The sequence below is a fragment of the Oryza brachyantha genome, chromosome 3, assembly GCF_000231095.2.
Source record: "Oryza brachyantha chromosome 3, ObraRS2, whole genome shotgun sequence".
Lineage (NCBI taxonomy): Eukaryota > Viridiplantae > Streptophyta > Magnoliopsida > Poales > Poaceae > Oryza > Oryza brachyantha.
In genome coordinates, this window is record NC_023165.2 from 18292444 (window position 1) to 18308887 (window position 16444).

Genomic DNA, 16444 nt, shown 5'->3' on the forward strand with positions numbered 1-16444 from the left:
GGACGCAAGATAAACCCCAACTTTATAGAACTAATGGCAATATAGCGAGAGGAACTCCATCACAAGTTGCAGATACACTTGTTTTGCTTATCATTGAAAAATCACGATGCCTGTGAAAACTCAGAACACGTCCAACACTACGAAAATCTTAGCGGGGAGGTGGTAACAAATCAACACAAGAAGTTGTGCGTTGAAACTATATGTGATGTTCCAAAGCTACAGAAGAAAACCAAGTAGAACGAACTACCATCCATTGGAATTTTACAGCTGTAACAGTTCCTGTAAAAAGGAGTTATAAAACAAGTTATAATGATGTTGAAAATTGGCATCAATGATCATCATCTCACCAGTTTCACTACTTGAAAATTACAACCGCGCAAGCACCTTGTGAACTAAAAATCTCAACAGAAGCAGATGAACTTCAATTGATCTTGTAAGATAGCACTCACCTTAAGCTTGTTGTTGCTTCTTCTCAAGAATCTTCTTCCAGCGCTTTTGGTCGAGCATCATTGTCATGTCTTGCCAGCTGATATAAATAGTTAATAGACAGGGTATAAGTCAAACCAACTTGAAATTGCATGGTGAACCAACTGTTCAAAGAAATATGAGCACATATGCATGCACAGAGAGCAGGCCTCCACACATTAACATATGCTCGCATGCTTGATAGGAAAACAAAAACATCTGTGCCAAAAAACATCTGTGCAAAAAAAACATGGTTTAGTAGTTCGGTAAGCACGCACGTGGAAAACGAAAGAATATAGGTTGGAACGACGGGCAAAGAATACGGCCTTAGCCAATCGATTCACATTATTATCCATAGAAAAGAAATGTCAACCCTGGTTATGTCACTGACTTCCAATTGAATTCCACAATTGTTATGATTACCATTGTTGACAATGTAAAAATGTACTTTAGCTCAAGCATTACTCAATTAACAACAGTGAAACATAATGATCAAACTATAAGAAGTCATAAACTTCAACGCAAAGATGGATGCTTTCATCAGTATATTGATCAACTGGTAGTATTTTATTTACTTTTAAAACAGTGTATCACATACAATACCTCACCAAAAAACATACGCACACAACATTTTATAATGGCTCTATCTGTCTATATATGTCCACAGTAGCTTAGTCAATAAAAGAGTTTTGCAGGAGCTTCATAGTTTATCTATTGTGGGTAGATATTTGGCAATTAAGAGATTCCAGTGATTATAACTCTCAATTCAACCTTATTCATTCAAATGCACTATGTTGCTTGACCCACATTAACTTGATTGCTTTCCTTTCTGATGCATCTTTAATTCAGCACGAATTTACATTAGGGCCATCTATCGTAGTTCTTACTCTTTCCATTAGAAAATTGAGGTCCAACAGAACAAAACGGGTTACACAGTTATACAAATCATACAGTAACCTACGTAGCCCCAAGCTCAGCAAGACCTGAATCCTGGAAACAAGAACATGCTATATAACCATATAATTGTCACCCACTAACAGAACCCTACCCCCTCCTCTCCTATCTCTCTCTATGGTCCCACAGTAGTATAAATTAACAGTTTTGACTTTTGATAACTAGCCTTCACACTGACACCTTCCACATTGCTGTGAAAATCACTGGTTTTCTATGCAGTTTTGGTTCTGAACCCCTGTTTTAATTATTAATGTACTGGAGAGAACTTTATTGTTTTCTTCAGAATTTCTGTAATTTCATATTTTAGCTCCAAAGTATAATTGCCAAATTTTATACCATCGACTTATGAACACAATAGATGACCATTTTTTTTATTAGTAGTTTAAAGAGGCAAAGGAGGAATAAGTGTCATCAATTAAAGTGGAAGTTTCGCAATATGGCTCAACTGTGTAGAATATTCCTTATCATATTTGATAACCATTTATTGCTGTCCTCTTGGGGTAATTTTACTACATGCATATTGATTTTAGCATTGTTTTGCTCATAGGTTTTCATTGTGTTTAAGGACTGACTCAGATAAATATGGAATTGTTACCTCATGCTCGTTATCTATGTTCCTCTTGGTTAGTAATAATAGGAGTTATTCAAATAACAATTGTAGCTTCAACTTTTCTTGGTCAACGAAATTTGAAGACATACAATGGAGTAAAACAGGAAGCAGGGGTATAGATTGCCATATTTATACCCATGATCTCAATTCTACGCTTTGCGTACACCTGTAACTACAATGGTCCTCCGCAAGCAACTAGCACACCAAGCAAGTTACGTAATCTGCGTTAGTAATTTATTAATAAATAATAATGACTGAGTATATATCTAAGTATAATTTCCCATTTTTCTTCCCATTTGTTAGCTATATCAATATGATTTATGCATTAGATGTACAGTGTTTTCCAAAACATTTTAAAAATAAATATTCCACATAAAAAAATAGTAGCTCTTTAATATCATCTGATTTTGCGAAAAATGGCCATATTTTCTATTTTTTGATCAAATGCTTAGATTGATGCGGTGCACTTTTACATTTGGATTAAAATTTCATATGGTTGGAGTCAACTAAATAGTTGCATCTGTGCTGCCAAAAAGTGCAGTGCATCTAATAATGACATACTCCCTCCGTTTCAGATTGTAAGACTTTTTAGTCTTGTCTAGATCTAGATTCATAGATTGATCAATGTATATGGTTTGTATATATAGCTAGGTGAATTAACATCCATATGAATCTAGGCAAGGTTACAAAAATCTTACATTGTGAGGTGGGGGGAGTATTTCCTGGGTCCATTTCACTACATTAGGTAGCAAAAAATTAGATTACATAGCAAGAACATGCTTGGGAACGAATTTACCAAATGAAATATCATACTTTTCCATTTAATATTTACAGAAAGTTTATTTTAAAAGCATCAACCATACCCAACATTTTGAAAATGTAATATTCCATCTAATAAGGATGAAATATACTGTTGACATTGACAATAGGACAGGAAAATGAATTAGTGGCAATGGTTAGGCAAAGCAAACCGTAACGTAAGCTACATACTGGCCTCGCATACACACGATATAGTACACACGATGCCAAAAGAGAAGGTAGTTCAAAAGATAAACGATAGTATGAATTTGTTGTTCATACTTCATTCATTGGCTGAAGAACAACTTTCAGGGGGGAAATCGTTGTCTTGAATGAATGGTTTTGCTATCGAGTAAGGGATAGCACAGATAATCTACTCCCAGTACAAATATAACAAACTGAACAGATATCTAGAAACAATATAAATGCATCCACGACGAGGACCAAACAGCGAGCGCGCAAAAAGGGAATTATCGGAAACATGCTCCCGTAGCACCTAACCTACGCGCACACTGCAATCCAAACAAGATGAAAATGGAGAGGAATCTAAGGAGCGGAGCGGGCGGGCGGAAGAGGGTTACTAGTGGGGGAGGGACTTGATGTTGGAGGCGAGGGCGGAGGCGTGGTGGTGGACGCAGGCGGCGGCGCCGAGGGCGAAGGCGCCGGTCCAGGTGGTGACGAGCCGCTGCGGGTCGGAGTGCGGCACCCCGGAGTCCCCCCTGTAGGCCCGCGCCCAGTAGTCGTCGAACTCGCCCATCCTCCTCCTCCTCGCCGGTATGCCTCGGCTCGTCTTCTCCTCCGGCCTGCGGCGGCGGCGGCTCCGGGAAGGGGATGACGGGGTCTCTCCGGTATTGGATGAGACTAGTATATGAGATATCTTATGGACCCGTGGACCTAGTCTACGGGCTTGGGCCGATTGAGATTTGAGAGGAAGAAGTCCATTCAAGTGTCTAAACTTTGGCTAGTCCGTTTTTTTTTTGTCTCTTAATCGAAATATCAGAAATGTGCACTTTTAACTTGTATAAAAAATGTCACTTAGCAGTATTGCTTGTTTTTTGACTGGTTTTGCTGAGTTGGCATCTGATTGGTCTCACACGTCAGTTTTTTTATTTGTTCTCTCCCATACGCTAGGGAAGAGCCTAGCGGCGAAGGCGATGCCGGTCCGCGTGGGCCTCCACTCGTGTGGTCCGCCCTGGCGCCCTCCAACCGTGCCGGCCGACGCACACCACTGTACCAGCACGGCTTTGCTACTCGCCCGTGCCAGCCGCCCGCGCGTCATCGCCGGCCACGCCAGCCCTGCCGCCCGCGTCAGCCGTCGCCCGTGCTCTGCGCTCCAGCAGGAAGAAGAGAGAGAGGAGAGCTCCGTATAAAAGACAGTTGGAATTGTTTTTATATATAAAAAAAACTGATATGTGGGACCAATCATGTGCCATATCAGCAAAACAGACAAAATTTGAGTTGATACCGCTGAAACCTTTTTTTTAAACGGTTTACATAAGTTTAGGGATACACATATCTGGTTTTAAGGTTAAAGGATCTCAGACAGACTCGACGTTAAGTTGAGGGACTTGATGTGAACTTATTCCATTGAGAGAGCACTTAACGCTGATGGGCCAACGTAGGCCGTGTGGATATGGCTGAATTACTACGATTCCATTTTCTGAGGATTTTGATTGAATGCGAAGAAATTCATAGTGGAATTGAAGACAGAAAAATTAGTGCTTGAGAGAGTGTTTTCTATGCACTTTATAAACACATGTTGATCAATTAAGTTGGTCCATCATTAAGTTGTGTTCCTTGTTCTTGAGCAGTCAGACCAGTGGTTGCAGGGGAATTCATATCAACACTTTAGTCCATTAATTTTAGGGTTTTTTTTTTATTTTTCGCTAAAAGATTTGGTTGATTGATTTTTTTTTGAGTTTGACTAGATTCATCCATGTATCAATGTATATATTTTATATATATGTCCAAATTTATTACTCCCTCCGTTCTAAAATATAAGGCATAACCACCTTGTATATATAAATACCAAGAAACATTTAATCATACATTTACTTAGTACAAACCAGCCAATGCATGCTACCTATTTTTACTTTAGTTTATTGTTTTACCAATGTATGTAACAATATAATTAATATGCGTCTTATATTTTAGAACATATGAGTAAATTGGTTGCGTCTTATATTTTAGAATGGAGGGAGCACCACATATATGATTCTACTTAGAAAGTCTTATAACGTGGAACGTAGGGAATATTATCTAAAAAAAGATAACACCGTAGAGGTGAATGGAAATGTACCGGGCCAAATTTATTAGAATTGAACTGTATGTCTGTATCATCATCTTATATGACCTAGAACTTAATGTCTTTATCTGAAAAAAAAATAAATTCAAATGAACTCTGAAGCTTCGTGCTGAATATATCTTACTTGAATTCCATTTGAATTAAGGAAATAGTTTGAAACTAACTGTACATATTCAGGGTATCAAGTCATTCAAATCACCAATGATAACAATGATAAGGCAGAGTATATTTTCAGTTCTTTAGCTCCTTTCTGCTTGCAAAAAGTGTTAGAATGAATTTACTCCTTTTTCCCTTTCAGTGAACTTCATACTGTAACATCATTAAGAGCAGCAGCTCAGCTACTGATTAGTTTTTCTTTTTTGAAGATTTGGGAAACTACTATAAATATAAGGTACAAGTCTCACCTTACACATTTCCTCAGAGCTAACACGGTGATGTTTTTGCATTGACGTGCTAACGAGTTTTCAGTTGTTTGCGTAGTGATCTTTAAGTTTGACAGCGGTGAGAAAGGACATAAATTAAGAATGACGCATATACAGTTCTTGGCTGTTTGGGAATGACAGTGTAAGAAAATCCTGAACATGAATGGTGAACGATGCTCAAGGGTCTATGAACATTATTTACTGGTGGCTGCTTTGTGCAAGTTTTATTGATTTATAATTATGTTGCCATCTTTGTGCCAGCTTTCGAGGCTAGTTTGGTGTAGATAACACTTCTTCGTGAAGTCCACAATCTTCTATGAGTACAATTTATATTTCTAGGAAAAGTGATACATGCTGACTAGAGGACAGGATCACGTCTGAACGAGGTAAGTTATGAAGTATATGATACCAGTTGGTATCGTCTGGTACCAGATGATACCATATTACATATCTAATCATTATTCAGTATATTTTAATCCAAAATACAAGATACTAAGTATGACATCTAAACAAAGTGATCTAGTAGTAGTGCTAAACATGAACAGGAACAACATCTGCTAGTAAAATGTTTAACACTAGGGTGAGTAAAATGAATATCAGAATATGCTCCCGAGCTAGAAGATATATTGTTGGTGTTGTTACCTCCATTGGTGAAGTCATTCCCAGTTGCCATCTCCTCCACCGTTGTCGCCGCCATTGCCTTCGCCAGTGGACATGGCGATCTAGTAGAGGAAGAAATTGATGCACAACACAACGAAGGATGTGACTAGTCGCATTCAAGAATGCGCCCCAAAAAACTTATCGCCTGCCTACCCATACAGATACTCAGGCGAGCACGCACAAGATAATTACAGAAGGTCGAGGATTGTAGGGAAGGAAGTATGGAATATTGAGTTGTGCAGGATGGATGGTGCTTGATACCGGGTATGAGAAGATATGCGTGAGATAGAGGTTTTCAAGAGGATTAAATCAATAATTGATTCTCCGTCCGTTACTCCCATAACGAGCACCTGAGTCAATCGAATTGATTTCACTTGTGATTATCCTGTAACATGCGTTTGTCGGCTAGGCCTTTTATTGAGAAGGATAACGTTCGGAAACGACAAGCCAAGCCATGCCCATGCCTAGCTCGGCTTGGTGCATGCCCGTGTGGCCGTCCCACCACCCTCTCAACCGCTCAACGGGTGCTCACTCATAAAACCCTATTTAAGTTGGCATCCCTACATATTAAAAACCAAGGTTGTATTGATCCTTTTAACATTAAATATGGCCTATGTACTTTAATGGGATTAAATGGGCCTTTAGCCAATTAATCTAACATTGGGTACCATTTGCATCACGATGTGAGGCAACACATAGGGCGAAGCTAGCGGAAGGGAGCAGTTTGGAGAATAGCCAGTGTTGACAGCGAAGGAGCGCATGACGTGGGTGCGGGGGGTGTGGGCGAGGAGGAAGCGCCGGAGAAGAATAAGATGTCTTGATAATTGATCTGCCCAAACGACATGCTGTTCCGTAGAGTTTCTCAAAGAGATAACAGTTGGATCAAGGTTTCTTGACACACTCGCACTTCAGCCCATGTAAAGACTTTTTATCCTACAGTTCAGTTAAATGTACTCACAATAAAGTCCTTACACAGGTGCAGTATGTTTGTAGTAGGGTTGGCAACAAGGCAGGTTGGGATCAGGCTAGGCTAGAACGGCCTCGTCCTTGACCCCCGACTTATCCACCTGGCCCTGACCCCGACCCCAATGGAGATGAGGGGCAAATCACGCCCCATCCCTGACCTCTCCGTGGCACTGCATTGAGTAGCCTATCCATTCAATCAACACGATACAAGACAATCATCAATTCAGCAAGAACAAACATGGAACAGAATTGACACATTATCAAAATTAGCATGAATACTTGACTAGCCTAAAAAATTCAGTACGAAAATAATCTTGTTCTAATGTTCTATGTCATCAGAATGTAAAATTACAAAATAAATTAAACAACACAGAAATATAGATAGAGAAATGGTGATATACCTCTCAATGCCCTGTCGCACCCTGCTCCCCCCATGCCTGTGAGCTGCTCCCTCGCGGCGCTGACACCACCTCGTGTGCCGCTTTGCGCACCGCTAGAGGGAGAGGGGACACTGAAGAGGAAGGGAGGCTGGAGGGGAGAGGACAACTGCCGACATGCGATAAGCGAAGAGAGATGAGAGCAACGAGAGAGAGGTGATCGGCGAAGTGGCGAGAATGTGAGATCCAGAGTCAGAGAAGTGTGATGCCTATGTGTGCCTGCGTGGGGACGGTGGGGGTCCTAGGAAAGGATAAGTTAGGGCTAGTTTTTGCTTATATATCGCAATATTTCATCAACTTAGGCATTTTGAGCCGGTCCTTCCATGGGCTGCAATTTTAGGGGTAGTATACCCCCAGGGGCCCCGCGGGTGGATGCCCTTCCCAGCCAAAATGCAAGGCCTTAGCCCCGACTCCTCGTGGGGTGGAATTGTCACCTGTCCTCACCCCCTACTGGTGGGTCCCTGCAAGGGGGGCCTTGCGGGGGAATTTGCCATCCTTATTTGCACCAAGAAAGCAATGAATTTTTAATTTTGTAGAATCCAGGGGTCGCTAGTACGGAACACTCTATCGGCAACGGTTCATTCTCTTCAAGAAATACGTTCCGTTACGGATAACTTATCCATAACGGCTTAAAATGCAACCCGTTTAGAATATGTCCGCTAGGAATGACCCGTTATGGATATAAGTTTATCTGTCACGGGTTGTACTTATGGACCGTTACGGATGATCGGTAACGGGATAAAACCACGACCCGTTACGGATGAGAACGTATCGGTTACAGGTGTTGTAGGATGAACCGTTACGGATAACTAACCTTATCTGTAACGGGTCTTAATTATGGACCGTTACGGATAAGAACATATCGGTAACGGGTATTGTAGGACGAACCGTTACGGATAACTAACCTTATCTATAACGGATCATAATTATGGCCCATTACGGAAACTAACCATATCGGTTGATAGTTACGACCCGTTACGGATAAGAAAATACCCATTTAAAAAATATTTTTAAAATTGTTCCGGATGGAGATATGCCTAATAAAAAAGTTGTAGATTTTGATAAGATCTACAACTTTGTAATTGACATTATTTTCATTTGAGATTGTTTATATGCTAAAATATGTGTTACAAAATATTAGATCTATTTTGAAAATCTAAGTTTTGGATTTAGAAAACAATGTCAAATAGATATGTGCTCTATAGAGAAAGCGTAGATCTCGGATAGGTTTACGACTTTGTAATATTTTTCATTTGACATTGTTTACATGTCTAGATTTGAATTTCTCATTGATTGGATATATTTGAAATACATGATATTTTTGAATATTTCAAATTACATCGGATGAAGATATGCTCTATATCAAAGTCATAGATTTTGAGTTTATCTACAACTTATAATTGACTATATTTTCATTTGAAATTTTTTTGTTGGCCAAATATACGTTATAATTATTTGAGTAAATTTTAAAAACGAATAGTTAAAATTTTTAAATGACCTCGATTGAAGAAGATTCATATATGAAAACTGTAGATCTCATTGAGAACTCCAACTTTGTAGTTGAGAACTTTTTAATTTAAGATCATATTGAGACTTAAATATGCATTATATGATTTAAAAATCAATAGTCAAAAGAATAAAATGAAAGAAGCAATCAAAAGAGCTTCGTAGACGAAATGGTTAGAGTGTGTGTTTGTAGAGGGGGAGGTCACTTATATATGATAAATAGATGGTGCAACATGGTTCTAAGAATGCTACTTACCTAAAATCGGAACTATTTTTTGTATTTTGAGTGTATTTACGTAACGGTTCATAATTATAACTTGTTACAGATATACCATTTCCATAATGGTTCGTAATCAGGACCCGTTACGGATATATCATTTCTGTAATGGTTCGTAATCATGACCCATTACGGATATATCATTTCCGTCACGGAGGTTTACCCGTTACCAATGACTTTTTATATCAGTAACTCTTTTGTTTGTAATGGAACCAATACTCATTACCAATAAGGGTATTGACCTGTGACGGATATGGTGTTCTGTATTAGTGGGTAGTTGCCAAACGACATATTTGCAAATGAAATATAATTTATGAATAAAACTTTTGTATACGTATTCTTAGCAATCTAAAAGCCAAGGCTTGAAAATAAACATCGATGAAAAAACTACAAAATCAACTCTAAATTTAAATTCAAAAATTTAAAATTTGGCTTATAAACTTAAGCAAAAGAAAAAGACGAGGGTGTCAGTTTGTTCCATAAACCAACAACTAATACAAGACAATAAAGCTTCCTATTTTAGAATGCCAGACACATCCTACAAATTTATTTACATATCTTTTTATTATAGTTTGCTCCTTTAATAAAAAGTATTTTGTTTCCTAGTGAATCCTTTGGACGGAGAGCACTAGTATTTGCGTTTGGAGGGAATTTATTTAGAGCAAGTATAATAGCAGGCAATAAGTTAGCTAAATGTTGAGATGGAAGAGAGATAGGAGGAGAGAGAGGAGAAGCGAGCTATAAGCTTAAGGCATCCACAATATGGTAAAAAATAGGTAGTAAGCAATAAAAAAATCCTTGCTACCTGGTAGCATACACTGTGAGAGTTGCAAGTTACTACTACTAGGTTATAGTGTTACTACCGGCATCAAGCAAAAAAAATATATAATTTTTACAGTGCTTCTGACACAAGTGAGATGACATGATGTTTCTTATTGCATATAGCAAATAACCTAATCATTTTTTTATGTACCTATCTTATTTCTCCTCCTCACGCCACAACATTGTGGTGTCGTTTAAGAGCTGCTGAAGTCTATTCACTGGGCCCACTCTAATACCGAGTTGGGCATGATACATTGCGCATGCCCTAGCTACTCTGTCACAAGAAGCTGCAAGAAAATCTGAGAGAAACCGGTGGACCATATATTAATTATAAATACCTAACTGCTATATGGATGGACTGAGAGAAGGACAACAAGAATTCTTATCGCTAACTTGCTGACTATATTATTATTAGCCTTGCTTTTATATCGATTGATCTCATGCATCCATTCTCGAGAAAGGGCAGGCGAGAGGAAGCTGTAGAACTCCAACAAACCCACATCTTAGAGCAGGTACAATAGTATAGACTATTAAGTCAGCTATAAACATATTTTAAAAAGATAAGAGGGGAGAGAGAAGAAAGTAAGCTATTAATTTATAGATAGCTGTACACGAGCTCCAAGACATCATGTGTGTATGATATATGGGACCATATATTAATATTTTGTAGACAATTATTGTATAAATTAGCTATTAGATTAACTGTAGAATAATTAAAGCCAGTGGTAGGCTATAACATTGAACTTGCTCTTAATTAACCAGATGGCTTGGCGGGCAGATGCGATCGAGCACCAAGAAGAGAGAGGCCTAGAGATCGATTAATTTGTGGCAGACGAATCCCAGGGGAATCAATGGTGCCATCAATATCTACTAGTACATACCATACGCACCCCTGCCCTGCCTGACCGCTGCAGGCGCGCGGGACACGCCTGCACCCCGCCCGCCCGGACCCAGGTACCTAGTTATTGCAACCCCCCACCGACGCCATTATAATGGCCGCAGCAGCAGCATGCGCTTTGGCTTTGTGGATGATCATTTGGTTTTCGAAGTAAAAAACATATTAACAAATAAAAAAATAATTTGTTGAAAGAACGGTTATATATATATATATATAATTGGAGCAACATATTTGTAAATGAAAAATAATTTATATATAATATAGTTATATAAATATATGTGTTTTTAGCGATATAAAAACTAAAGCTGAAAAAAAACTATGATGAAAAATTTCTTAGCATCAAGTCTAAATTTAAATTTAAATTCTCTCGTAAGTATAAGAGAAGTGAAAAGCTGAGATGATTGTGTACGAGAGAGTGAGAGTAAGAGCAAGACTACTAATATAGCCAACAAGATGGCTATAAGACTCTTTGTAGTCTTTTCTCAGCCCACCTATATAGTAATTAACTATTTATCATTAATGCAGAACCCACACGTCTCTTTCACAGAGTTTCTTAATTCTTGTATCCGAGTTGGCTATAAGCTTACAACCCGCTTCTTATCTCTCTCTTACACATCACTATTTAGTCAACTTATACACTGCTATTAGGTCAGTCTCATTGAAAGTTTTATGGAGGTGTCATACACATTAATTAGGTGACACATTAACAAATAGAATATTTGAATGAAACTATGAGAAGAGAAAGTGAATTAGTTTCATGACTATGAAACCTTTGAGCTCCATTACAAGCCCTTGGTAACGCAGTGAAACTTGCATCGAGGGATTTGAGGCGTTTCATGCAATCAAACACTCTATGCATTCAATCAAACTTTCAGCAATAATTAAATGTTTTATTTAGCTTTGGAATGGTATAATGAAACATTATACCATAAGTAATTGTTTAATGCATCGTTTTATCAAGTTGTTTTAAAAATCATGTAATGAAACTAAACATTATGACTGATTTTGCATGAGGTCAAAGACTCAAAAGTGCTGTGGTGCAAGAAGCTCGATGGATCGATAGATCTCTGCGCGTGTAGTGCATGAAGGATGGAGGAGAGAGACACCCAACCACCGGCCGGCATGGCACCATGCAGGCATGCATGCAGCAATTAAGCCAACCACCTCTCTTTATCATGCTCATCATGGATGCACGGCACCCAATTCAATTCATATCCAGGCAGGCAAGCCCAGCTGCTAAGGCGGTGTTTGGTATAAATGATTTATTTTTAGTCTTTTGTCTTATCGAATGTTTAGACGTTTATTATAAATAGTAAATATAGATTACTAATAAAATATATCCATAATCTTGGACTAATTCACGAGACAAATCTATTGAGCCTAATTAATCCATGATTAGCCTATGTGATGTTACAGTAAACATGCTCTAATTATGGATTAATTAGGCTTAAAAAATTCATCTTGTGGATTACCACTCATTTATGAAATTAGATTTATTATTAGTCCATGTTTAATACTTTAAATTAGTGTCTAAACATCCGATATGATACGAGGCTAAAAAGTTTAGTCTGATCTAAACGACCCCTGAACCAACCAACCCTATGTTTTGGCACAAATTTTGGACCCTACCAGTCCCTACTTCTTTCGTTTTATATTATAAGATTATTTATATTTATCTATATAATAATATATATGTTTTGAAACATGTGTATAGATTTAGTAGCACATAAATAAATCTAGACAAGATCAGAAGGTCTTATAATATGAAACAAAGCGAATATTTCATTTAGCCAAGTTATTGGTGTTATACTCTAAAATGTCCTTATTTGTCCCTATTAAAGGTTTTATTTATTTGGTCAACTCGATCGTGCACTTTATGTATATAAAATGTTGAATGAAAATTTTGATATTTGTGATAAATTTGGCATATTGTGATATTTTTCAAACTTATCATAAATCTATCAATTTTTTTCTCATACGCTTTATGCATACCATGAGCATGGTCAGATAAGTTAGAGCACAAATGTTCGCTATTCTATCGCTGGTATTAATACCGTTCACGTGACTTCACGGTGGAGTATCAAACGGTGGATACATCAATGAAACAGAAAATCTAACAAATGTTATTTGGGAAACACTTAATTCTAAGAAATACTATCATATAAATGAATTTGTCTAAAAAATATCATCGCTGATAGGGTTCCGTTAACTTTTTCCGTTAAGTGTTATAGTATGAACAAATACATTTAACGTTAAAAAATGAATCGAAACTTAACGTCAATGATATTTCTCGGACAAATTCATTTGTACGATGATATTTCTTAGAACTCGTATTTCAATGGTATTTCTTAGACTTAATATTTGTCAATGACATTTTTTAGATTTTCTCTTTATGAAAAGCAGTGTCGAATAAGCAAACTTAAGAAAAATAAGGTCTAATTGATAGGTAGACTTCAAAACATGGTAAAAATCACAATTGTTTCTTAGGCCTTGTTTAGTTTGCAAATTTTTTTTGCAAAAACCATCGCATTAAATTTTTGGACACATATTTGAAGTATTAAACGTAGTCTAATCATAAAACAAATTTCAGATTCCGCATGGAAACCGCGAGATCAATCTTTGAGTCTAATTAATCCGTCATTAGCACATGCTGGTTACTATAGCACTTATGACTAATCACGTACTTACTAATTAGACTCAAAAGATTCGTCTCACGATTTTCTATAACTGTGTAATTATTAGTTTTAATGTTCATGTACAGTTAATGCTTCATTTAGGTATCAAAGATTCGATGTAATGTTTTTGAAAAAAGTTTTTGGGAACTAAATAGTCTTATTAATATATTAAGGTAGGCTGCTAGTACATTATTTTAGGGTATTCCCAACCCATAATACTATGTAGTTTTCATAAACTCCACATCATCATCAAGAAACTAGTACTAGACATTATTCTTCCAATATAAATACCACTATTCTATACTTTAATTTAATACTACTTATCTCACATGATATCTTGAATATAACGTAGAAACCATATATCATGTAAGACATGGTTTCATTCTATTTTCTCATTTATTCACTTGCCACATCATCTTTTATCGTAGATAACAACTTATTTAATGTTATGGACACCATCCTAGTTATTGGATTGGGAATGCCGTTACTCTGACTATCTACTCTTGCATCTAGTTATTTGTTTTATTAATTTAAACATTTATGACTTCTGAGGAAAAAGAGGACGCTAAAGCAAGTATGCTAATTTATTGCTTGACTTTGCCGGCGGATGACATTGAGGTGGTTGACTACATAAAGACGTGGTTGACTACATAAAGACAGATACTTAGGCCAGTCTCAATACTTTGATGATATAGTTACCAAGACTGTGTAAATTAGATAACCGAGCCAAATAAGTTTTATGGGGATAAAACTTCGCTCTCATCTCATAAAACTCTCTCATTTAGTGACTTTGTCAAGTCATTAATTTTGTTAATATGACACCCTATTTAATATACAGGACATCCCATGAAACATGTATTGAGACTAGCTTAAAAGATTTCAAATTTCCAATAGAGAAACTATCGCAATAGTTTGGATGATAATCTACGCTAAAAAAAAAGTAATGGTGGCAGTACGGAAGCGGTGAGTCTGCTTTCCGCTCACCATCAATTTTCTAACTTTTTATTTATTTATGTTAACTATTCTCACCAGCTCTGCTTTTGGTTGAAATAAAAAATAATCGTGGGGTTAGTAACAAATTTATGCACTAACCAACCGATAATACCAGGCCAATAATATTCTTTTAATTAAATTCTCATTGCAACACGCTGATAATATGATAGTTTAATTATATACGTACAAGCAAGCATGATTGAATATTCTCTCTATTTCACATTATAAAAGTTTTTGGCATTGTCTAGATTTAATAGAATGCTAATGAATCTAGACACATATATAAAACATATATATTGATTAATCAAAATAATTTTATAAAGTATTATAATATGAAACAGGGGAGTAGCATATTAGAGAACTCTAGTAGCTGGAGAATAATATAGAAACCATTTTTGTGATGACGAACGGTATATATAGGATAATATAATTTTCACATGGGAACTACTGCTAAAGATCACGTTTGTTTAAAATAAAATCATACCAATTTGAAATTATTTGTGACATTCCTAATGGATACTTTATCCCATCATCTATCGTAAAAATAAAGGATTATGAAAAAATATTGCTTCAACAGATAGATAGTCTATCTCATCACTAAAAAATAGAAGCAGGAGAAAGTTTAAATATGGATGCTCTCTCCCCTCTGTATCTCTAACATCTAATCTAAAAGAAGAGATCAATAATAATATAGGAGGATATATTTGTAAAATATTAATAAAATATATATACATGATATAGTATAGATGTTTTGTTGCAGTGATAACTGATATGAATAAAGAATATACTTCAGATGACCAATTTTAGATGGTCATCTAAGTAGCAATATGGACTATAAAATTTGAATGATCTGTTGGGACGCTTTAGGTTGTACTTTCTCCTAATTTTTTTTATAAGACGTCCAACGTCTTATATTTATTATGCATGGACTATTTAACATCGATCTGTCTTGATCTGATCTTTTCATCTGAATATTTGCTCACCCAGACCCAGAATAGGAGGGCATGCAGCATGTATATGAATATGAAGTACCACTATAACTATGCCATGCCGGCTAGTCCTGGAATTTGGGACAAAATGATCATGAGTCATGCATCTCCGGTGCCGGGAAGAGGAGATAAAAATAAAAAGGTAGCAGCAACGGCAGCAACCGAGGTTGCTGTAGCATACCCAAACATCTCTCTCGATTGCATCGATCCTGCCCTTCCTTTTTTTTCTGCCGCCTTTTAGGGGCCAAGTCAAAAAAAAAAAAGTCGCATCATGAATGGCCATGGCACAAATATAATACTTCCATCGAGGCCGTTGACATTTTAGTGCACATTTGACCATTCATCTTATTAAAAAATAACATAATTACTAATTATTTTTATATCATTTTATTTATTGTTAAGTATACTTTTATGCATATATATAACTTTACATATTTTTAAAAAAATTTAAATAAGACGAATGATTAAACGTATATAAAAAAGTCAACGACGCTAAACATTTAGGTATGGAGAAAGTATAATTAAGCTACACTCTCCCTTGCTTCTTGGCATGCCCATGCATATAATCCCCAAACATCTTTCGCCTTCTCTCTTCGATCAGCCATCCCCTCCTATCACCACACCATTACATTTACATCCATCACTACACCCTAGCTAGCTATTCACC

The 16444-nt window shown here is 36.9% G+C and overlaps 1 protein-coding gene across 2 annotated transcripts; it reads right to left on the minus strand.

Moving 5' to 3' along the window:
• On the minus strand, nucleotides 1-3722 carry LOC102719001. 2 transcript variants are annotated; one of them, XM_006650206.3, is made up of 3 exons: nucleotides 3409-3708; nucleotides 450-526; nucleotides 1-279 (listed from the first exon to the last, which is right to left on the minus strand). In XM_006650206.3, the coding sequence occupies exons 1-2, from the start codon at nucleotides 3582-3584 to the stop codon at nucleotides 451-453; spliced, it is 252 nt and encodes an 83-aa protein (XP_006650269.1). In that variant the 5' UTR covers nucleotides 3585-3708; the 3' UTR covers nucleotides 1-279; nucleotide 450. The 2 variants fall into 2 exon arrangements, with proteins under 2 accessions (XP_006650269.1, XP_015690327.1); XM_015834841.2 differs by lacking the exon at nucleotides 1-279 and adding an exon at nucleotides 2728-2765 and having other exon boundaries at nucleotides 449-526; nucleotides 3409-3722.
• Nucleotides 3723-16444: the final 12722 nt, after the last annotated feature.

Coding starts and splice junctions, on each gene's coding strand:
- LOC102719001 (XM_006650206.3), bottom strand. CDS start 3,584: ATGGGCGAGTTCGACGACTACTGGGCGCGGGCCTACAGGGGGGACTCC. Junction 527..3,408: donor ATCAAGTCCCTCCCCCACTA/GTAACCCTCTTC, acceptor TATTTATATCAG/CTGGCAAGACATGACAATGA.